Here is a 26,259-nt window from a genome sequence, read left to right as displayed (position 1 = left end):
GACCAAACAGTGCAGGTCTGAATACACCCTAAATTTGTCTCTTATGGGTTGAAATTCTATGCATCAAATTACTGGTGGTATTTGTTACTTGGTATTAGTATCGGTGAGTACTTAGAAGTTGAGTACTCATCCTGGTATTATTCTGAAAAAACTGGTATCGAACGTCTCTTTGTTGAGATCAATCCCATCTGTCAGACTTAACAAAAAATAAGCAATATCATATCACTGCCATCATTTTAACGCCACAGTGGCTACAGTATTGATTTTCAACTTATACAGGTTGCTCTAAAGATGTTCATGACCTTGCCCTTAGATTTGGAATGAGCCGCTTCAGTGCTCAAAAGCCCTCCAAATCTTCCAGCAGATCTCCTTCATTTGAAAGAAAATGGTTTGGTTGTATTTCTTTTTCGTCTGTCTGCTGTGGTATATATAGCATTACTGGTAGAGACCACATGCACTTCCAGTTGTGCGTAAAGCTATGTTTGTAAAAACGTGTGAGAGGTAGCAGTAATCGGTGTATGATTTATACATGTATACAGCTACAGTATATGTTATGCACTATACACTCATGTCCTTCTGTGTCCTTCATAAATATCATTTAAGAATAGAAGGTGCTAGTTACTGTATATGATAAACAACAAAAATGAAATGTGACAGGGGAATTATTTAGTGACAGCATATACCTTATGGGGTTTAAATCCAATACTACTTGGTCACTTCTTTGTCAGGGACTGGTATGACCTGAATGCCAAGCAGAGTATAAAATATGTGACTCGCTATGTTGTTGATGGATGTGTTGGAGCTGATGTTGAAGTGTGCTGGTCCGTGCTAATATGAAGCCGCGTAATGTGTTTTAGTACGATGCACTCAGTGTTCTTGACAAGAGTGCATGAGACTAACTACACTGACTTTGTTGAAATGAATTCATAACCGGCACAGCAGGCTTTGAGTGTCTGCCTGTGGAAGACATTAAATTAGATCTGTGACCTGCCGTACCTTGTGTATTGTGCCATGGTGTGGCATGACACAGGTGTCATTTTGGAATTGGCAATTTTCATCAAATGGGCTCCAAAACAAATAAACTTCAATGGCCTTTTAGGTCAGGGTATGTAACTCAATTAGATATGAAATGTGAAAGGGGTTTTGTTCTTAGAAGGCACAACAAGTATAAGGAAACAAAACATTACGAGGAGGGATTTGTCAGCGTGTTTGTTCTTGAGCATACCTGTAATGTACAGCAGGGATTTCTCCCCCCCCCCATAAAACTAGCTACGCCTGGTCGTCTGGGACGGCCCGGAAAAATATTCGTCAAAGGGGGTTCGAGGTGGTGGTGCAGATGGCGAACGGTAAGCAACAAATCTTGTGGTAGGACGGGCGGGGTGCGCCGACATCCTGACATCCAGCGATAACTATTCGACGTGACTACTATTCATCGACAGAGGTGGTTTTGGGTGCATTGGGGGGCGGGGGGTATCGGGTCAAGAAAAGCCTGACGGGTCGCCAGGCTTGTAAAGCATTGGGGAAAACCCTGTACAGGTAACTTTACTCTAATGGATGAGGAAAAAATGCAAATGAAGAGAAGAAAGGCCTTCTAACGCTCCGCCCTGTCTGGTCAGTACAATATGTCAATAAGTTGAGACTAATTCAGCAATTGAAAAAATAATGTGACTTAAACAATGGTAAGTAAACTATTCAGTTTGTATGTATTTTAGTCTGAATGTGACTATGACATATTATTAATATTTCCATTATATCCTTTTCAAACAAAACAGTATAGGAAAGGTCTTCATATGTTGTACTCATATGTCATATTGTGCTGACGTTTGGGGAAATGTATATGCAGTGCTCAGCGTATATGAGTACACCCCTTTCGAAAAATGTAAAGATTTTAATCAATATCTCAATGAACATCAGAACAATTTCCAAAATATAAACAAATTGTTTCTGTAGAATATGTGCTTAATTCACAACATTTGAGTAAGATTGATAATAGAATGCATAGATTACAAAATCCTTAGTTTAATCAAATGAACTAATGCAAAAAAAATGAATGCATCTAGTATTTTCTATGACCTCCATGACTTGGCATGGAATTAAAAAAGTTGTCTGTCTTTTTCTTGGGGTCGACTTATTTGTGCAAAATGTTCGTTAATAAATTTGTCAAGAAAATGACTTTTTTTGGGTGTAATAATTAAGAGATCTTGTTTGCAATCAATGGCCCACATTTGTGGGAGTATTTTGCTGTATAGTATTCTATAGAAAATCTTGATTCTGAAAGGAAACTAAAGGTGTTCTTACAAACCTGTTGGGGTGTACTCCTTTATCCTGAGCACTGTAAAACAAATATAGACCCAATTATTAAATTACAGGAAAAAGCAATTACAATAATTAACTAATTCACTGCCATTGGTGGCTATGGGCGTCATATTTAATGGGCTGGCAGTGAATAAATCAATAAGGTTGGCTACATATTTTTTCATAGGATCTGGTATTTTAAAATGTATGGATATTGTGTATTTGGAAATGCTGGAATTGCTTTTTCGTGTAGGGAACAATAGCCTACTTGTTTGTAAGATGTTTGTGTTTTCTGTGCTATGTATGGAGATGAAACAAACGATTCATTCATTCATTCGTTCGTTCGTTTGTTCATTCATTCATTCATTCAAACAAACAAATCAGAGCATTCCAGAATAAATTGTGGTTGTACTGTATTTTGCATCAAAGGATTTTACAGAACTATATTAGTGTATACTGAATATTTTGAAGGTTTTACTTGAAGGTTGACAGCAGAGCCTACCCGAACTCAGCGTTGACACTATGCAGTGTTGAAAGCAGTATGTGGAATTCAATACGTCAATGATGGACTTACAGTTACAGTAAGAATGTGATAACATGTGAGTGAGTAAGCATAGTCACACTCAAAAATATGTTCAAGAGACCTTTCAACACACCATGCAGAAACACTGTGCAAATAGGAAAAGCGTGAGTTTGTGTTTCAGCTTGTCTGCACACAAAACTGCATGTGATTTATGCATGGAACTCTTTCCGTTTGTGGGTGTGTGTTTGTTTATGTGACAGTGTGTGTATGCCTCTAGCCAATCCATCAGTGCAGTGTACACATGGCAGCATGCAGACAGATGGTGGTGTGTGTGGTGAGAAAGAGTTTTTGTTTGTATAAAGAGCTGACAAGGCTTTTGTATTGACAAACACATGCGTATTTGAAAGTATATGATTGCTTGCATGCACCCACCATTCCTATATGATTTTTATTTCATTTACTTTTTTTTTTCTACACATGAAATTAAATGAGTGCATGTTGCTGTCAGTCACTGCAGATCGCTATTGGCTAATACTGGCTCGGCGAAATGGAGCGCAATGGAGAGTGAAGTGGATGACGAGAAGAGATGAAAGAAAACTGTAAGATGAACAAATGAGGGGAGCGAGCAAAGAAAACAGTAAGAGGTCTAAGACACAATGAGAGAGGCATGCAGCGGCAGATTGAAAAGATGAAAGTCGATTACAGAGAACATAAGCGCATATGAGCGTTCTATATAGAAGTGAGCTTCATTGAAGCAATGTCAAGGTAGCTTTTACATCTCAATATAGAAATGTCTGACATGGTAATCCAAAGTGTTTGTCTGTTGGAAAGTTTGTGTATGTTTTTCTGTAAGTTTCTCACAAGTTTACAAGAAGTTACAAATGTCAGTGATTTAAAAAATACAGTAGCCATGTAACATCAAGAAGACGACGGAGGTTGTCACAACTTTTAATATACCATTGATGACGCACGATAAATGTTTGATTTGATTTTTCTCATATCTTACTTTCCTATAAGCTTTTGAATGTGATTTAAATTGTAAGTAGTGAATTTATTACAAATAAACGTAAATATAAATTTGATGACAACGTAAAAACGGAGGGCTCGACTTTCGTGAAAGGCTTCAACCCTGCGCGATAACTCTGCGCTGGAGGCAGGTAGGACCCGGTATTGGTAATTTGACAGTCTAACGTATCAGTGGAGCACTGACCGTGTCGCCGAGTATATGACGATAATGAAGCGGGCACACAAGTCCAAAACATCTGAAGTGGGCACTTCACCCCAGATTGTTGATGAACCATACTACTACTACTACTACTACTACTAATAATAATAATAATAATAACAATAACAATAATAAGAATAATAATAACAATAATAATAATAATAATGCATTCAATGAATATATTCCTACAGTGATTCAGAGGGTTTGATTCCCAGTGTTTACGTACAGTATTTCTGAATGAAATACATCTGACAACCAAAACACATTTGCGCGGATGTCGCTATCTGTCGCTATCTGTCCCTGAACAAATTCAACAAAATCGTGGCAAAATTACTGGCACTTAGACGTAGTCTGAGCAAGCGGACAGTGAGTTTAGATCAACTTTCTGACACCAAATTGTCCCTTTTAAATTGTCCCAATGGCATTCCCTATGCTACACTGGCACGCTTAGTTTGGTGAAGACCGGTCTACTAAATAAAACATTTGCGTTGGCACACAAAATAAAAATAAAATATCATCTGGAATCACCAGAATTTGTGCCTCAACGCAGATGCACTAGCTATGAATATGCAGCCCTGTATGCTGAAAAGTAGCCATTTGTTTAAAGTATGTGAAAAACAGACCCAACAATACACATTTCTAGTACAATAGTTTCATTACGTCAGCCAAGGACACGAGGCTTGTAAAAAAAAAAAAAAAAGTAAAAAGGTGAGAACAACAGAATAATGTACAGGCTATGATCCTGCATTGCCATAGTGAAATAATATTTGGGCCGTCAAAACTACTACTAGGTCATGCCCTCCTCAACAAATAAAATTGGTTTATGGGTTTATGGTTCCGTGCTCTTGTATTTTAACCTAATAGCATTTGAGAGATGTTTCCATCTGTATAATCTAGTGTATGGGCTTCCTTGCAGGTCTTCAAAACTTTTCATTTCCTTTTCAAACACTGATTGACACTGCATTTCTTTATCTGATATTAGTAGGTATCAAGGGCATCCCGATTCCATTCACTGTGTTTTGAAAGACATCTGATGTTGCTCACTGTTGGCAGTCAGGGAAGGTATCTTCTTCATCATCCATCAAATGAGAATAACTGTTCCCTGTGGTTATAAGAAATATAAACATTGCTTTAACCTGTAGTGTTTTCATTTTTTTGTTGTTGTTTTTTACAGCAAAGTATAGAATCCACTGTATGACAATGCAGAGCCTTTTCTTGCAAAAATGAAAGGACTTTCCAGTTATTAGGAACATGCATATATTTACTGAAATTCCCTAACGCTATTGGAACAGCTTTAAATTCATGACAAAATAAAGAATGCTTTCCCAACACTGGTATTACGTGGAGTGTGTTCTTTGAGTACATCAAATGCAAATGAGCAGCGGCCCTCGCTCATGTTGTTGGGATTCATTGTTGTTGGGACGACAACAAAGCATTTGGCAGCCCAACAGTTTTAAAAAGCATGTAGTCTTGTGCGAGTAAATTTTAAGCAGCTTCAACTACTTTGTAAAAATATTCTAAGCACTCTTAAGGTAAGATGATCACCTTCAACCAATGCACCACTGAAACCCTCCCCCCACCAAATGTGGGGACAATGATGAATATCCAAGTTTATTGAAAACTGTCGAGACCAATACAATATTCGACCACATGACAAAGAAATTGACATGGACTTTTTATTTTCAACTTGTGTGTTCTTTTCCCACGACACAGAAGTTCGGTAGGACTGCAGCAAAAGCATATATTAACCGTTTGGATAACAAGCTCTGGATGGGTAAACACGGCAGCACTTTGCTGGCAATTACGTAAAACTGTTAACACAGACAGCTAATTTGTCTTTCCCTTACAGGATCTGAGTAGCTTACGCTGGCACCATAACAGATGAAACATAACAATTTCTCATTGGCCATCTGGCCTTCATTATATTGATTGGTAATGAGCAACTAATTGTCACTTTTTTCCCCCCAAGATTGTTTGGAACAACTGTAGGCTTGTTTTTGCTTTTGAAATTTAACAGCTGGCCCCTATATATTAAGGAAAAATAAAGATAAATTACTGGAGACAATGAACACAGAGTCAATAAAGTCTACTAAATTGAACCAATTGCGCCTTTTCTGTCTAATGTGGAAAGATGAGCACATCTAAATGAGGTAGAGAGGAACGAGAATACCTGAAAGAGTGACTTATTCCTCAATGTTAAACTTTGCAAGAACATATTTCAATTGATTTGAATTAACTTGCAAATTCAGCCCCCAGAAAAACAAAGAATACAGTATGTCCATGTAAATATTACTGAACGCAATGCACCAAAAAGTTTTATACTAGTCCACTATTGTAAAAAAGAAGTCAGACCAAAATATATTTCCCCCCCTTAAAAAGTTCCATATCTTTCTCAGCATCCTGCCATTGACTCCAGGATTAATGTGCTATTGAATCGGCACTGAAGTTAACTTCCCTAATAAACATTATCACAGAATGTGGTAAATATAATACTGGCAATAATACACCGCTGAATGCCAATGAGTGTGGCTGTGTGTCGTGAAACAGTAAAAAAAAAGTACAGAACACTAAGAAGAGAGACAGATGATATGGATTAAGTCAAATGTAATATTACAGAATTTGTGAAAACGCTGCAGTTTGTGCCTATATACACATACAGTAAATACAAGTATATAAGTCTGTGCTTCTGGCGTGTAACCCGCCGGAAATACTCAAGCCGATGTCAACAAACAAGAACCACACTTCTGAAGCGAGGAGGAAACCAACTACTTTATTTCGCGTGGTGAGTGACATAAATATGTCTTTTATCGAACGCATAGTAAGTTAAAAGCGGAAATGACGTTATTTAGGTAACTGCGTTCTCCGCGCCTGGCGGTCCGAACCGGTTATTTTAATAGAGCACAAATGAGCATGTAAACGGGAGTAACTCTTTCCGCCACGCATGTAAACGTGTTACCTCGATTGTTTCAGAAACCGGAATTCTGACCTTAACCCGAATACTGACTGCATGTAAACGTAGTCAGTGTTACTCGGTCCGGCATCTATCAGCTTCATCTTCCACATATATTCACTATGAATTCTAGGTCTGGCAAGTTTTCTGGTCAATCAAGCACAGGGATTTGGTTATTTAACCAGATTTTGGGGGAGTTTTGGCAGGTGCCACATCATGCTGGTGCATGGAATCAGCAGAAAGAAGAAAAGACTGTGGACTAACACCTGCAGATGATATGGTACTTCAACCATAACTGGCTGTGGAACCTTTACAATTCAAGCAACTTGGCCTGTGGGTCTCATCAGTCTCCCAGTCGCTGGTTCCTTGAGCCCTAAATGTTGTTCAAAATTGATTTTCATCTGAAAATATGACTGCACCACTGAGTGGTAGACTATGCCAGTTGTGTTGCTCTCCTTAGGGCAGGTACAACACTTCTGAAGTCTCTGGTTCAGGAGTGGCTTGACACGAGCAATGTGGCACTTCCGAGATAAATCTCTGCCCAGTGGTTCTTGATGCACTGTCCTCAGTCCATTCCTTATGAAATTCCCTCAAGTTATGAATGGGCTTTGCTTCACAACGCTCTTAAAGCTATGGTTATCCTGTGTTGCTTTAACAATGTTCAAATATATTGCGGCGCATGTGTATATATGACACCAAAAGGACGTGTGCACAATGGGATTTGACATTGTAGCAATTTGATCGGAGGTTTTGGTTCTTACTTAAGAAATGATGATGCTGTTATGTGGCTTTAAAAACGGGCAGCAGATGAAGGTAATGATTCACAATAGCGTCGCTGTGTATGCATTATGCAACATTATGTGGTGTAAAAAAGAAATAGGCTGGGGGATCTGCCATTGTAAAAGAGGAAAGTTATTCAATGGAAGGAATGGAGGAGTGTTGCAGATGCATGTGACTTGCACCTCAGAAGATCATTTACATCAACCGATTGTGTGTTTTTACAGTAAAACTTCACATACTGTATGTTTCTATGCTTAACAACTGTCATCATCACACAGAGGGTGACAGCTCTCACTGTAGCAGAGTGAATGCAATCACCATTTTGCACAGCTGAATTAAGCACTGAGCATACTGTGTTAATAAATGCGCCTCTGCAGCAATTCAATTCCTTGTTTCTAATCATGTGATGTCAACAATGCTGCTTTTGTTGTTTTCCTTTGTGGCTCTGAAACATCTAATTCGAATGCCTTGACTGGGTAAGTGCACTGCTGAAATGAGTATGCGTTATTGGATATTGTTGTAGAAGTTAGAGAAACACAAATAGATTCACAGCCAAGATCGTAATCCGGACCCGCATCTGTGGAATGCTGTTGGATAAGCAAGTTTGATCCCTGACGCCAATCCCGGCACACTATACTGGACTAAAATGATTCACCCGATATTACAGCACACCATCTGAGGCCTTGTAGAGTCCATGCCTTGATGGGTCAACAACAGGTGGGCTTACACCATACAAGGCAGGTGGTTAAGTGTTATGATGCTGTTTTGACACTGCGGCAATTCCCAGTTGCTGTCCAAAGTGATTGATCCCTCCCTGCACGCTCAGAGCTCTCATCTGTGGATGACGGAGATCAGTGTGTGGCACATGCCACTTGGCTGTCAACTCTTTAGCTGGCACACCAGGTATCACAACCCTGGTGGTGGGCCTTGTATGTATACTCAGACAAAAAATATAAACGCAACATCTTTGTTTTTGCTCCCATTTTTTATGAGATTAACTCAAAAATCTAAAACTTCTTCCACATACACAATATCACCAGTTCTAATTCTGTGATAGTGAGCATTTCTCCTTTGCCGAGATAATCCATCCCACCTCACAGGTGTGCTATATCAAGATGCTGATTAGACACCATGATTAGAGCACAGGTGTGCTGCCTTAGACGGCCCACAATAAAACTTTGCAGTACCTTTCAAAGTGGCCTTATTTGTTTTGTTTTATTGAGTCTGGGGGACTCAGAAAATCAGTCAGTACTGGCCTTTTAGCACGAGGTTTAGGAAGTGTCCTGGGGAAAAAGCCCTATATTTTTACGAGTGGCGAGAATCGGCCAATGATTTTTTTTTTTTAAAGCAGTTGCAAGATGTGGCCACGTCGCAAATTACAGTACATCAAAAATGCACAGAAGCTTTCACAGATATAAACAAATCAATTTCCAGGTTCAAGCAAGAGAGACACATCCAGTTGCGGCCAAGTACTATTGTGTCTTACAACAATACTAAACCATATTTGCAGTTTCATATGTAACAATGGATGAAATAGTCATGGTTGTGGTGAACATTTTCGTGAGTGGCAAGCGCCATTCACTTGAATCAGAGTGACCTCTTATTCTCAGCGACTTCTCATTCATTGGGCCACTTTGTAGAGTTGCTGTCACCAGTTATTGTCAAATTAAAAAAAAATGATGTTCATGCAAAAGTCATTTGATCAGTATTATTTCTTCTTATTATTATAGTTTCTCCCATCATCAGGCAATACAATACATTTCTCTAAAATAGTAGATCAAGAAACTTTAATCAAATACCCAAGCCAAGTTCATGTTATTGTTGTTGTTGTCTTTATTTGCAATAATAAATAATAAGACTAAGTGACACATTCTACAAAGGTCACAATGGCATCAAATCATTGCAGTGACATTTCCGATTGAAATCCGCATAATCCATTGGTTTGGTCAACAGAGTTTGACCTTTTATAGTAAATTATCTTATATCATAATGTTTATTAAGTGGAAGAAGTTTTTCACTGAAGCACACTTCAAGACAATCACATAATATTAAAAAACTTCACAATATGGAGTTGTTTGCTGCTCAGGTGCTGCATGGACATGATAAAGAGTATGCTCACAAACACTACTGCCTTGTGTTGACGCGCACATCCCAGAGCAGTAGTGTGTGAAGCAACACAACTTCAGATCATCAAGCCTGAGATTGGACTGGACTCACGGACTGACAGGCCATCGCTCAGGAGGCTACTGCTATGTGTGTAACCATGGTTTCCTCGGGTAGTAAATTAGTTACTCCATTAGCAGGCAGTTTCTTAACAGGCTGTATGTTGTTGGGTTTTTTTCCCACTCCTCTAACAATACATTATTATAGAAGCAGACATGTAATATGTGACTGGAATCCAATATCGTCATATAAGTTTACATTATCCAAGAGTGGGCTGCTGCTGTGCCATCTGTAACAGTAAAGAAAATAAAGCTGTGTTTGATAGTTTCTCTTTGACAACAACATGAATGGATAGGGAAAATGTAACACTGCTGTTAGTTTTTCTATGCATAACATTCAAAACCCAACAGATTAGCACTTAAAGTAGTTGCTAAGTGAGGTCCGTATAGTAAAATGTTCAGACCTGCATCCCATTTGGATTACCATATATGTATATATTATATTTGGTAAGGAGGTTTGCTTTAGTGCTTATGGTCTTCTCCTCAGCATGCTGTCGGACAATTTCAGATTTGACATTGCCAATTACTTACAGAAGTTACACTTACGATTGAAAGAAATGCATTCCTCTTGGAAAATAGACCAAGCATCAGCATTTCTGCTGTAATAACTTTTATTAAAGTACTACATGCATGGTTAACTAAGCAAGTATGTACCATGACATCTCAATTGGCCGGCTCCGGGGCCGTACAGCCAGGCTTATGCCATAATCAGAGGCATTCTTTTTTTTTACAGCTATTCTGCAAAATAAATGAGAGCTTCTTCCGGAATTATTTAGTATTTTTCCTCCATTTTTCTCGTTCATATTGATAGTCACAAAACGCTGGGTTTGTGTGGTGCAGTGCGGAGGCAAGAGGTCGAGGTTTCAAAAGAACACAAGAGGCAAACATGATGTGTGGAATTACCAAACACTATCTTAACAGGCTTAAAAGAAAGTAACAAAGAAAGTCAATGAATAAACTGTGTTCACATTAAAAGGAAACATAACGTTACCAGTTATGTGATACATGACAACAACAGCATCAATGCACCAACAAAGACAAAAAGAAACCAGGGGCATCATGTGCGTAAGTACAAAACCGTGGCATACACACCTTTCCAGTATCCATGCTCACGCTCAGATGTATCAAGAGTGAATGACGTGGGAATGAGCGGTGATCCACGGCAGCTACTTGACTGGCTGCGCATGTTTTTCTTGCTTTAGAGCCATTGGAGAGTCGTAGAGATTATGCTGGGCAGTGGCGCGTGAAGCACAATAAATGCCCATGGGCAAGCTAGTTGTGATGCCGCCCATTTATTTTTTTCAATTTGGGGATTGAAATTACGCTGCCACCACATATCCATTTTGGGCGCACAGAGCACTCACCGCGTAGTTAAAAAAAAAGTGGGCCCCCAAGTCAGCTAAGCACCTTATTAGAAGATGTTGACTCCAAAGGACAGCGTGCCAAAAATAACTTCTTTTTTTTTACCTCAACTGTGTTTGCCAGTGTCACCAGCTCACATTTTGTGAAGTTTCTCTTTTTCCATTGACTCATGGTTTCATAATCCGATTATCTGATCATGCAGTGATTACTCCCACCAGCAGGCACTCTTTATACCAATTTGCATATTTATACAGGGTGTGAAGAGGAGTCTGGCACTCCAAAAGTTCCGATTTAGTTTTTTTGTGTGCGTTTGTGTGTGCAATTATTTTTACACAAGAACTAAATACAAGCAAACTGACGAGATAACGAGGACACCTGGACAATACATAAGGTACTGGAGGGATCTGATTAGTTGAAACTAGGGACCGTTCTGATGAGAATAGGTGGAAAGAAAACCAATGAAGAAAGACAAAATATGAAGAAAAGAGATGCAGAGAAAACATGAAATAAAACTAAATCTAATCAAAACAAACACATGACAAATCCCTTCTATTGTTTACTCATCATTTTTACTGGATGCTAATAATCCAGGGTAAAATACATCAGATGGTGTGGATATAAAGGAATGGACAGAGTGGTCAATGATCTTCCTACAAGGGAGACATTGAACACATCAGCCGGACAGCAGCCATCCTCTTCTGTAACACGAGAACATCTCTTAAATCCGCAGAAATACACTTATCCATCTAAAATTGCTCCAGCCACTGAAGCGCAGCTTGGCCATGACAGGACCAAAGCCGATCTGCAGTTGATCCCCTCTGCGTCACTGCTCTGTACTCGGTGTAGATGGGATTCTCCTGCTGTGGCTACATGGCCAACTAAGCTGTAATAGCGCACTGCGCGTGGAAGCCGTCTATCCAGGCGGAGAAACAGTAATTATGGGGCTGAAATGCTTTACTGACAGTTCAAGCTTGGTCATACCAAGCATATGTCTCATATCGGCTGTTTTTGGTGAAACACTTTTTTCAATCTTTCATTTTATAAGGAGACTAATGAAGTAATGAGTTGACATTGTCCATTTCTCAATATGCATTCTTGTCCGTACTTACGTCCTTGTGATGTCTTGAAACGTCATCAGTCGCGGCCTAAGTACTGTCCAATTGCAAGTACGCAAAAAGCCATAAGGGTCGAGCAAAGAACGGACGGAATATCCGGATGTTATTCTTACTGTGATCTTCCTGGTTCTGCCACATTGCTGTAACTGTGTACCACATCACTAGATGTTATATAATTATGAGTAATATATTAAAGAAGTATAATTTAAAATTATGCATGGGATTTATACAATTTCGGATTATATTGGGAATTAAAACTTCTGGAAAGACACCGATGTAAATTGGAGATGTTAATCTGATTCTCCTGAAATTGTGGTATATCTATAAAAAAAATAGGTTTGAATGTATAGTAATTCATATTTATTGTATATGAATATATTTATATATAATATTGTAAATTGCAGTTGCTAAACTAAGTTGTCTAAAAAAGGACTAGATTTAATAAAAGTTGTACTTTGCACGTTCAATATTTAAAGGGGAGGAATGCTGTACTTACAAACGTGATGCTGGAGGGGGGCAGCAATGCACATGCCGTGTCTTGTCTGCCGGAAATGAAAAAAGAAGAAAGAAGAAGAACAAATGTGGTGCCCCTCCGCTGCCATTCGTTCTTTGAAATATGAAATGCATCTTGGGATATTTTCTCAGCCAAGCCTTCACAAAGCAACAACCAATGGATCTTTGGTTTAAACTAACAAAAAAGAACGACATCCGGGAAATCCGTGTGGTCTTGGTTTATGCATACTCCGATTGGAACAGGACTTGGGGCGCCACTGATGACATCTCATGAAATCACAAGGACGTAAGGTTTTTACCGATGTATGTTGTACAAACACATTTTGAAACATCAACATAGTAGTACAAATTCATTAAAAGCTAGTCACATGATAAAACTGTGATGAATTACGGAAATATGACAGCGAGATATGCTTGTTTGGGAAGCTTGTTCTTGAGACCGGCCTTACCAAGACCCGACTCGTTGCATCACAACAACGTACTCTGTGTTCTTGATATTGAGAAACGGCTATTGTTAATGACTTGTGGTCATCTGTATGAACTAGCAGAGCTGAGCACTTCCGTCAGAGAATGTGCAAGCAGTATTAGTTCCTCTGCAAAGGTGTACTTACAACTATTTTGTTTTTTTTATTTATAGTGTTGGGGGGGATATGTTTTTCCTTCTGTGGGGCATAACACAAAATAATTGCAAAACACTGGATTAAGGGTTAATTTAATTACGTTCAGGGTTAGTTCAAAAGATTTCAGTTTTAATACAAATCATCTGTTATTATTATTCACAAAGCATAATACTTAACATTTCAGTGTAATTTCATAGTTATGTGAATATTTTGGATTTTGAACTCTGCTTTTGAACTCATTAATTTTGTTAGATTTGTCTGGTTTTGTGTTTAAACAATATTAAATAACTCTTTGAAATGCTTTTTACATTAAAAAAAATTCTCCCAAAATAGCCTCTTAATTTCTTAATACAAATTAATTTAACATAACAAAATAATATTTATTAAGTTTAAATATTAAAAAAAATATTTTTTTCCCCTCAATTCACAAAAACATGAGATGTCTGCTTCTTCGAGTCGATCCAGTGTATCCTTGATATTTATTTTATTTTTTATTTTTTTGCTTCATCATCGTGCCACCTCCAGAAGCGTGACAAGGAGTTTTCTAAATAAAAGCTTCAGCCTGAGAATGATAATATTAAATCTGAATAGTTTAAGTCGCACAACACTGTGACAAAAGCAGTTAGCCAAATTGCATTGAGTCATGAGCTTGGCCGCGGCAGTCTCATTTCTTTATTGTCACACCTCATATACATTTTACTTGATAAAGAGATAGACAGCCTTTAAAATTGGAGTGGTTTGCACTGAGGCAACTTACGCTGTCATCTAAAAGATTCTGTTTAAGACATCTGCGTATCTCTTGAGATGTCTTAACATGTGGAAAGTTTTCATTCTGGAATATCCCATGAGAAAATATGTGAGGGAAATTAGGTGGGACAATATTTTTAATGAGATGATGTGGATGAATGATTGCTCACCACAGTACATCCTACAGAGTCATCAAGTATTGTTTAAAACCGAGGGTGAACACCTAACTGACAAAACAGCCAGCAAGATGTTGTGCCACTAATTTGACGTATCACTTGGGTCAGTCGCTTTGAGAGCTCTGCCACCTCGGCATCACATTGCATGAAACCAACACACAGGAAATAACACACAAACAAGACCGTCAGCATAAAAGTAAGCACAATCAACCTGATCCCTTAAGACGCACTGAGACAAACACTTAAAGTAGCACACTTGCCCCTGTTAGTACACACACACACACACACACACTCTGTGGTCCTGAAAGATGACTGTGTTCATTATTTATCATTGTTAATATCTATGATCGAGTGCCAGCAGAGATAACAAGTATAAAACTGCTGACTGATGTCTATTTCACAACCCTCCACATACATTAAAGACACACTCAATGTAAAATCCTCATCTTAACACGCACACACAAAAACATACTGTAGATCTTATAGAGCTGTACACACTGCAGGGAAGCGTTGGGCTCGCCGTGTGTGTTTTTCGTGTCATTTTGTGACATATTGCTACTGAAGATAATAAGACTATAGTGCTGACTAAATCAAATGTAGCTGTCACAGGCGGTTGGGCTTATGCATAAAAGCACAAATCAGTTTTTTATGTTCTTTTCCAACATCAAACTGAAAATGTTGCTGACACTATAAAAATATCTTTGCTTTCACAGAGGTGGTAATCTCAAGCTTTGTTTTTTTTTTTTTTTTTTACGTGGACTCAAAGACATTTATAACTTCTTTGTTTTGAAACTCATTCCAAGAATGTAAATATAAAGAGAAAGTAATGTCGTGTTCCATTTAATACTGACATATATGGTCTGAGAAAGTACTAGAGACTTTAACATGAGAGATGGGCACGTCAAGGAATTTTGTGCATCCGTCATTCATCAACAGATGGGACCCCCCTCCGTCATTGCCACTCAATATTTCAAGACAAATTGCATTGTAATAGTCAAGCTGTCTTTTCGTCAGCAAAATGGGCATTTCGTCATTAACGGTGTAACGAATATTGCTCGTCACCCTCAATGTTTTTCTCTTTTTGCCTTTTTAAACATTTGCCCCTGGGAAATGTGTGTCTTGATGGATTAACCCTGTGTTTTCTCAAACCAACCAGAGACAGTTCAAAAAGGAAAAACTCTTTAAACTTCCCTCCAGCAAGGGACTGAATTTCGTTTTTACCACCCACAGGAAACACACAGTACCTCAGCGCCTACCGAGATCTAAAAGAATGTTCAGCAAGCAGACTAGCGATAGGACTGCTTATCAGTCCCCAGACCACTTTTATGGTCTGGTCTATCTACAAGAATCAGCGATGTGTTTTTTGGAAACAATGCCCCACGGAAGTTAGACGGTACCACGGTGCCCTACAGCGGTCACTATCGGTATTATCCTCAAGAATCCTGCCGCTCGTAATTAATCTGAAGTCAACATAATTCAGGACATAAACGGACTCAATGTACTTGACTGTCATCAAGTGACTTCTGTTGTTTATCTTTGTACACAACCTGTATGTCTATCTCAGATGAATGATGTGTGTAACTTCTGCAACCATCTAAGCTTAGCTAATTAGGAAGCTTAGCGGATTCAATAACTTTATGATCGCGGTAATGTTTGAAATGTGTTCCGAATGATACATAAAAAATCTGGCTTGTCAATTCTGATACAAAATTCTCAAATGCTATCCCAAAAGCTTGGCCTCATTCGACCAAGTCTGCTTCAAGTGCACGGAAGAGGCAGGGACTGCTTGACCCCCTGCGACGCAAGCTTAAAAGCCAGCGCGCGGAGGAACTTCCTCCTCTTCTCTTCTCTTTGCACACGCTTTTTGCCCCATGAACTTCTCCTGACCATCACGAGAGACGAGGTCGCCAAACACGCTGAGAGCAACCACGTGGCTTCCTTCTTTGAGCCCCGGACTTGCAACCACACCGTGCACCCCAAAGCGCACAACACGCAAGGACTCGCAACCACACCGCGCTCCCCAAAACGCGCGCGTCTGTTCCTGCCGAGAGCCGACCCACCTACCTTCCGCTCTTTGAATCACGCAGCGTCTCGCCGACCCAGTTTCACGACAGCTGTTAGGTACTGAGCGGATTTCTACTCCAGCCTATCGCCAGCGACGCTCCACAGCACCCAAACCAACTGAACTGGGCTTCACCCGCCTCGGACTTTTCCGCGGCCTCCACACCGCGTGTGCACGTCACCACCGACCGCGGGGACCTGCAGCGGCCTCTCAGCCGTGCGCCCATCACCATCACCACCACCAGTGCAGCATTCCAGCTGTACGCGCGACGACCGCCCTGACCTCCAACTGAGTTTTCTTCAACTGAGGATCGACGCTCGCCGAGTCCCTCTCTCCCCCCCGTGCACCTGAACCAGTCCGTAAGTGCGCCTTCATTGCAATCTGACCATACCACTGGGGCAGCGCTTTGATCCAAATATAAAAGGATTAACAGGTCAAAATGCTTCCATTTCTTCTCTCCATTCACCTTTTTCATTCCCTTTTTATCTTAGTTCATTAGATACATGTTTTCTTTTTATCTGTGATTCACATTTTTATTCCATTTCATTAATACGTTTTAGGCTGTGACTGATATGCCTGTGTGTTTACTAAATACATTTGTTCTCTAGAGATTCTATTGCTGCCGAATCATTTGTTTGAGTGGATTAGTAATTCTCGTATTAAAGCAAAGAACTCCAAAATTAACTATAGTAGCAACTTTAGATTATGAATACTTGATAATAGGATTTGTATCGTTTATTTTGCTACTACAAACAAACAAAGTCAACCAGAGGTTGCTGAGGAAATTACAACTCCCCTCATTACCGTCTAAATTTCTCATTCACCATTACGGCAACCCAAATAATTGCTACAACGGATTGACGATTTTATTGACGGATCGACAATTACATCGATGGACCAAAACCCACTTCCGGCAATGCTTAGTAGTTAGCGTACATTTTTCCAAGTTTCCCGTCATTCATCAATCGTCAACAAAATGGCCGTCCATCATTGACGGATTGACAAAATGCCCACCTAAATACAATGAATCTGGAACATTCAAAATATACTCAAAGTGAGAGTCACAGTATCTTACAGTAACTTAATCAGTTTGAACCTAAATACATACTATGTCACTTTATTTGTATTTGCATGCAACCAAGTCATTTCTAAATAGTTATTTCTGGTTAACAAAGTTTTGCATTCTGCCACTTTAGCACAAATAGAGTTGTGAGACAATATGTTGTGATTCGACATTGCCTCAGAAAATGTAATTTTTATTCGTTGTGTGTTTACGCTCGCGTACGTGTGCACCCAGCTGCATATGACGTGACTGTCCAAGCAATTAAAGTGTGTCAGCACTCTAAGTCAAATTGTTATGTGACATTGACCTCTTTTTGTGCTTATGTGTGATTGTTGGTGTGTGCGTGTTTGTGTGTAAGAGTGTGTGTGTCAAAGGAGGACAGCACATTTCACGCAGGACTCTCCCATGACCTGAGGTCAGCACTGTTACTGACAAAACGAGAAAAATGTGTGTGTGTGTGTGTGTGTGTATGCAATAAAGTCTAGTGTGCAGGTGTGAACAGCCATAATGATGCTGAGAAGGAGAGGAGCTGAGTAAAGCAGGTTTCAGTGCTGATTCTGCTTTCAACAGCACACACATACTTAACCACGCACTCGGTACAGTAAAGTGTAACCTAGAAAGGCGAATGCCGACAAACTTTTACGTTTTTTGAAAAATATACAAAAACTTGACTTTTGATGTTTTTTTTCAAGATGTTTTTTTCCCCTTAATGTATTTATAATGGCTCTCACTGTACACTGATTTGCTATTTTGTAAATCCAGTTTTATATTCTCTCTACCTAGTGGGGAATGTGGGAAAGTACAGTTTAATCAACAGATCAAACCTTGTCATTTTGAAGTAGGGACGAACTGTATGGAGGACTAAAACTGCCAAAATATAAAATAAATAAATGACTAAATAACAAAAATAGATGACTAAAAGTGAAAATAAAAATGGATATAAAAAACTATAATTTGAAAAAAAAATTGTCCATTTCCATTTTTTTTATGTAAAAAAAAATAAATAATTATATATATATATATATATATATTTATTTTTGGGATTTAATTTTTGAATTATAGTTTTAATATCCATTTTTATTTTCAATTTTAGTCATTTATTTATTTATTTAGTAATTTATTTATTTTGAATTTTGGCAGTTTTGGTCCTCCATACAGATCGTCCCTACTTCAAAATGACAAGGTGTGTTACCTTCTTCCTAAAGGTTTGATCTGTTGATTAAACTGTACTTTCCCACATTCCCCACTTGGTGGAGAGAATATAAAATTGGATTTACATTATATATATATATATTTCCATTTATATTTATTTTTGGGATTTAATTTTCGAATTATAATTTTTTATATAAATTTTTATTTTGACATTTAGTCATTAAGGTTAGGATCAGCTGTCATACTGTATACAGGAAGATTTCTGGTTGATAACCTAGTCGTTGGCACAAAGTGGCTGTGCTAACACCTACAAGCGATGTGATATAGGACATGCAGAGACCCATTTTGGAGTTTTAGGGTACACTGGCTTTGTACAGCCTTTCTCTACTAGCCTGTAGAAGGTGGACAGGACTGGTGGACCTTCACGCCAAAATTGCTTCCCTCCGGCTTACGAGAGCTCAAGGATTGTTTTACAACTGTGACACAGCATGCTTGCTCATGCGGAGGTCTGGCATTTGGGGTTAACACCTGTTCCTACTACAAACAGATACATTGGATCTAAATCAACTAACGCCTTTCTACTACACCATATTTCAGCACCCCACCTAGCATGTGGCTGTTAGCAGAACCCCTTTATCAAAATTAATTGGTCAAAAACCAAATATTTCAGCCTGCTAACCTGTGCATTAGTTTCAGAACGTCTGGAAATTGGATGGCAATATCACCAATGATAATGAGAAAGAGCTCTAATATGACTTACAGCAGGTGGTGTAAGGCGTGTAGGGATTTACTTAAACATGTTTTATGCCCACAGAAGTCAACCTTAGAGCGATACAAGACTTATAACTCATTTTCCAGTATTGGATTAGTCATTGTGTATAAAGAATAAAAGTGGCATCTTATTCCCTGAATTTTCTTTTAAACCGATTAAATATCAAAATAAGAACACACCATGGTGAACGCCATTATCCTGGTCACGTGATTGTGATGACGTATCCCGTGCGTACACGACAGCCACCTTTGTTCATTTCAATGGGAGTTTACTGACGTAATGGGCAAGAAAAAGGCCGTCTTCTATTCCAATTACTGCGCCAATTCTGATCAGAGTAAAATCCTCAGCACGTCAGGTTTCATAGCATTCCGTGTGGGGGTAGGGCAGTGTGTGTGTGTGTGTGGGGGGGTGGGGGGGTCTCCTAATGTGGGCAAAACAGCTGGCCTAGCAGAGTAAAAGTCACCCAGATGTTTACAGTCCAGGTTAGGTACCGTCCACAAATAACATTAACAGAGTGAACAATGTCAATGGTGACTTGACTGGTAATTTAAACCTCTGTAACACGCAACTTGTAGACGGTCCCCAACTTCGACTTTGGCGAGCCCTCCATGGCTGTACTGCTTTTGAAGAAGTGCTTCTTTGCTATAGGGCGTAAATTCCACATTTGATGTCCGCCGTGGGACGCAATAATTCCTCGTTAGTCTCTTTGTCGTCTCTGGCAAGCATGTCAATCCATGTGTATTTTCCACACGCGATATGTCACGATGATCATGTGACTGTCCAAAATGGCCGATACTGTACTTAATGCCAAAACACTCATAAAAAGTGCTATAAAATCATAATCGCTCAACCTAAATTGACATTTTTTCAGGGAAGAGTTGAAATGAACCATTACACAGAATAGCTGGTTAGTTTTTTAAAAGTCTTGTATTCCCTGCTCTAAACATGACATTCTGATTAATTACTTGTGTGGAATATGAGTTATGAAGCAAAATCCAGCTGTTTTTATCCATCTCAGGGGGCACTTGCTGTCGACTGAAGATGACATTAATGTTGCTCAGGTCTCAGGTAAACAATCAATGTCATCTTCAGACGACAGCAAGAAGCAAAATGGCCGCCTTCCAAGATGGATAAAAACGGCTGGATTTTGCTCCTTAACTCATACTCCACTAACGCAATCTTAAATACAATAACATATTTAGACTAGTGGGGCTGCGTAGAACATATTACTGTCACAAAAAAAAAAAAGTTGACTTCCCCTTTAACAACCACATGGGAGATGTACGCCCAAATGCTTGGAAGTGGAAAAAGATTAAGAAAAAATAACAATCTAGTCATCTGAATTATGTGGCCATGTCCACCACAGACCGCAGGTTTGTGAGCAAACCAATGGTGTGACCACTGACACCCACACAGTCACTTTTCACACGTCGCACTCTGCCTTCCTGTGCTTGCAGATGGGCCACTCATTTCCACTCCATCAGGGAGCAAAACAGATCAGCTCACTTCGAGCCTGAAGGCAGAGGACGGATGGAAGAAGCTGAGCATGCACAGTGGGGCGCTACTTTTTAACAAACACATGCAAATAAACACGCACACGTACTTGTACACACATGTATGCCCTTTTCTCCCTTTCCCACAGAGAGCTCAGTTTACATTTGCTGAAGGACTTAAGCTACTCTTGGCAAGTGTGAAAATGTACACAAATCTGGTGAGCATGAATGACTACGGCAGCTGTGACAGCAAAGTGCAGCTCGGTCACTAATTGAGATCGTGTACCTATCGCCCTTTTCAGCTGAAGGAAATGACTAATTCAAATGGTCCGGCTAAAAATCAGTAAGACAATGCTCCGCGTATGATTTGGAAAGCTTCAGCCTTTCTACCCTCTTGCGGTAATCTGCCTTCATATGACATTTATATTTACAGTTCGTTAAAAGGAGAAAATCTAATTAATGTCTCCCGACACTGTACGCATGTGACATAATATTCAAATTGTCAGGAAATGTGCTAACCATTGCATCCTCATGCAATAATGCCATTTACAGTGAAATGCAATTCACAGTTACCAACTCCCAATTATAGATCTTCATTCCAGTGACGTATCTGCATTTGGGGCCAGTGGGGCCGGGCCCCACCAGTTGAGCACTATGCGTTCTCATAATTGGTCTTCTTTATAGCTAATAATTTATAAAAATTTATTTGATCAAGAATAATAATATTCAAATAAATACCAATTATTTTTGGAAGTTAATTTCGTTATAAACATATATGGTATAATACAAAGCCAAATTCAATGGTCTAACTTCGTAAATAGGAGAGGGCAACATCATCCAATGGAAATAGAGGACTGATGTCACGTGACGTAAAGATCCAATCAACACACGCTCAGTGCTATTTCGTCCTTTCTGACCGCCAGGTGGCGGTGCTGAAACAGCACACTGTCGTTTTGGCGGATGGCAGCATACAGCAGTAAACTAGATTGGTTTTCATCGCGAGCAAAAAGACTACGTAATAGCGCTGCAGAAAGGGAGGGGGCAAAACACTGCAGCTGTTTCGTTATGAGGGAAACTTGTGGAAGTGAAGGTGAGATTTTGCGAGAGTGGCCACCTTATAGCAGCACTGCTTGTTGTAGACAGCACGCTTTTCAGTAATTTCAGCAAAATGTTTCCATGTGTTGAATTGAAGAAAATCTGGCCAATTGGAAATAAAGTTCAGCTAGAAACTGAGCTGAATGAACAACACTGGTGAGTAGCATTTTTATTTTGATCTAGGGCTGCTCGATTATAGAAAAAGTAATAATCCCAATCATTTTGGTAATAATTGAAATCACAATTATTTTTTTATACAAAACAAGAAAATGTTTAAACATGAAAAAATATTAAGACAAATACAATTATTTGAAACACTATAATTATGTAATTGTGGAGTGTAATAATTGAAATTGTAATTGGATTTCAATTAATTGCACAGCCCTATTTTTAACCATTCGAAGGTTTTATCTATAGCCTTAATTTGTAAGGCTATGAATAAATGGTAGTCTATGTCATGTTTATAGCGCTTTTCCACTGGATTGTGATCTTGAATTAAATTACAATTTGCTTTGCTGCTTGTGGATGTAAAGTGCCCACTTTTGTGCCCCGTCAACTTTTCATACCAGAGACGTCACTGCTTCATTTTATCACACAGGGACATATTTTTCTCTTTTCCTTCAAGTGTAATAGCCTAATTTAATGTTGATCATTGCTATCGATTTTAAGCATGCTCTGAACACACTTACGAAAGGATACTTCGCAAACAAAAAGATTAAACTTTTAGTGAAGAGGGATGGATTAAAACTCCAAAGTTGTAACACAAGCTTGAGGAGGAAAGCAGAATAAATAGAATGTCAGCTGAAAATTAAAATTTCTGCAGCAAATGCTCACATATTTGAAAGAGGAAGGAACACGCGAATGAATGCATGAATAGGCAGGCTTGCACTGACACATCAGCACGAGCAGCTCGGTGCTGAATAAATGTTGACACAATGTGCATACGTGAATATCCTTGCTGACTCACTCTGCCTTTCAAACACAGGTTGAGCCCCACGCCAGTGCCTTCCATCGTAATTTATTGCCAAAACTGTCTATTGAAAAGCAAATCGCTTATTGCTTTGCCTATTCAGCCAGAATGAAATACAGCAAAAAGTACAAACAAAACAATACAATTCAACAATTTACTGCTGCCAATTACAAATCAGTTATTTTGGGAAAAAAAACTATTGTGGGCCCCTAAAGCTGAACTACCTTTTTATTGAATACACATTTATATTTTAATTCTCAACTTCACTTTTTGTACATGCAGTTTCAATTTTGAATAAATGGAAAACTGGAAAGCTCTACTTGCCCAGTATCTGACCATGTGTATTGTATCACAGTAGCAGCTGCAGATTCAAAGGGTCTGAACCCAAACATTTGTGCGGTTCTGTGAGTCCAACGGAAAGTCATTCTGACGTTCCAACACCCACCTGCCAGCTCATCATCCATTTACATTTACTCTGGCAGGCAGTAAAATCGATGAATGGGTCTCTATGGAGCAAGAAAGCAGATGCTTGAAGGGAGATGCTGAGCATGCATGCCATACTGTACAGACTTAATTAATTGTAAGGCAATTAATGTACCCCATTTCCACCCCTCAAAAAAAATCCTCAGCATAATGTGCTTTTTATTTTATTTCACCTTTTAAATTTTAAAAGTCCAAAGAGCACTGAAACAGCCAATTAATCCATGGGATAAGATACATAGTCATCCATTGATTGGTCAACCCAAATGTTTATTACGAGTGTAACGAGTGGCTGTGTGAGGCATGCAAGAGGTGAAGAGAGCGGTCGAAGGACCAATTGAACCAACGGTCCACTAGACCACCGCTCCACGAGCCAGCAAGCAAGCTAGCTAGCACCTACTTAGCGGGCCTGCTAACTGCAAGATTGATGTCCTGGTTTAACCGAGACAGTCCCAATTTTGAACCTTGTGTCCCGACCCAGTGGATTTCAAGAGCCCCAGTGTTTTGTCGCACTTTCACACAGATTGGGTCTTGTTTGCTGATTTTTGTTTTGGTTTTTGTCCAGTCAGCAAGCCAATGGGGTAGATGCCACGGACTTCCAACTTCCGTAAGTCACTTCCCGTTATTTTTGCGACAGCATAGGTGTCTGACTTACGGAAGTCGGAAGTCCCGCCTCCTCTGTGGCATATACCTCATTGTTTGTGCCATGTATATGTCTGTCACATAGTCGTCATAGAGATTAATACAATAAACCAATTAAAAGGGAATTTAGCAGTTCAATTTCTTCCTTTTTACTTTCACATTCATGTTTGCATTCTTATCCACATCTAACTGCTAACAATTAAGCGCGTTTTCATCAAATCTGGACTATAACTACTTCCTGCTTACCTGTCTACAATCATGGGAAATGTAGTCTTACTAGCCTAATGCTACAAACGTCGGTCAGATCCAACGCAAGCTGAGCTTTTTTGGCGGTATATTTCAAATGTTACAATGTAGGGCTAGCGCGAGGTAAACAGCACAGCCAGCTTCCAATAGCTGCCGGGACCAAGAAAAAAAGGTTGGCTTGAGGTGAGTGCATTTGCTGTTGAACTGTCAACAAAGATAGCATTTAGCATTAGCTAAAGAAATAACACAACCACCGGTCACCAGATTGACTAGCGATTAAATTTGTTCTATGTAAAGAGGCTCTAGTGAGAATTTATTGTATATTTGATTTTTAGCAAAATTATAGTGGGCCGGGTTTTCATTTTGAAAATCTGGTCACCCTAACTATTTCTCAACACTTCACTCCCACATTTTTATCTTTGTCTTTGCAGGCTTTAAACACTTATCTTCAAACATATTTTAGAAACAAAACATGAAAATTACTTTATAGGATCTTTAAAGTGTAACCTTTGTCCACATTGTCATATTTCTGCTAATGATGATGAAAACAGTTTATTATATGGCTAGTGTTTTAATGTATTCATATCATAATTTATTTATTCCACATTGACTTGTTTTCATTAATATTTCTTTCTCCGTTCTCGCCTTTTGCCTTTATGACTACTCTTGTGGTTTTCCATATTCTTTTTCACACTGTTAGCCTATGAAATATCCTCTGCTCTTTTTATACCTTGTGCTGGCTGCCTTCCCGCAGGCATACATATTTTTTAACGGCATCCTTCCTTCCTTTTATTTTTTTACTGCTCCTCTTATATTCTCCTATATATATTGAAACATAAGCCAGGTGAGACGCGGCACCATTTGCATGCCAACCATCAGAGTTTAGGCTCCGGTGCCTTGAGGCGATATTATGGGATTATTGGTTGCTTGGGAGCTGTAACCCCTCGACGATATGCTTATAGAGTCGAGCTTGAAAGGAGATGAACCCATACTGATTGGCGATTTTATGTTATAGAAACGTTGCTCTACTTACAACGGGATCAGAATCATTTTGACAGAACTCTAGCTTGTAATAATGGTACAACAACCCAGATCACATACTTTAGCTAACTCCTTTCTAATATTTTATTCTTTTTCTACTGATGCCCTTGTTTTTCATGCCATCATTTGATATAGAACTAAACAATTGAGCAATGAGAGCTGAAATTGATCCATACCACTAACAAACAGCACACCTGTACAAACACAGACGCTACATAAGGAACCAACTTCCGGTCTTTTAGAGCATATTTTTGCCCAAACATTTAGGACTAGTTAACAAATAGTACAACCTTTCTTTTCCCTGACAGCAAAGCTTTTAAAGCACCCCTAAGAGCGTTCTTCACATAAACTCCCCCATGAGCACTGAACCATATAACATTTTGTCATTTTAATGACACAGACAACTCGCCTCTTACCGGAGTGAAATTCATGACTTTGAGGATCCAGATGGTCAGCGCCAGGTTGACAATCATGGTGACGACAAGAAGGAGAATGAAGAAGTACAAGCATCTTTTCCTCCAGCCGTAGATTCCCACCGCGGGGTACACCTGGGCTCCGCACATCGACGATCCCCGCTGGTGCAGGGAATTTGGCTGCGCTGCCAGGATGTACTGCTCCTGAGTCATCTGAAAAAGACAAATATGCCACGTTTATTCTTTGTTGTGAAGTATTAGACACACTGCATTAAACACTGGGAAAAATTAATTTTTGCAGA

At 39.2% G+C, this 26,259-nt stretch overlaps 1 protein-coding gene across 2 annotated transcripts in view; it reads right to left on the bottom strand.

Annotated features, from left to right (window-relative positions):
* sgcz (sarcoglycan zeta) overlaps positions 1-26,259 on the bottom strand; it is a 262,252-nt gene that overhangs the window by 77,085 nt on the left and 158,908 nt on the right. For both annotated transcript variants that reach the window (XM_086083894.1, XM_086083892.1), the window contains exon 2: positions 25,961-26,170. In XM_086083894.1, the coding sequence (XP_085940020.1) occupies positions 25,961-26,170 (210 nt within the window). The remainder of the gene's footprint in view (positions 1-25,960; positions 26,171-26,259) is intronic.

Source organism: Leptonotus elevatus, chromosome 8 (assembly GCF_054856555.1).
Source record: "Leptonotus elevatus isolate MCC_2025b chromosome 8, RoL_Lele_1.0, whole genome shotgun sequence".
NCBI lineage: Eukaryota > Metazoa > Chordata > Actinopteri > Syngnathiformes > Syngnathidae > Leptonotus > Leptonotus elevatus.
This window is presented reverse-complemented; position numbering and strand designations above follow the sequence as displayed.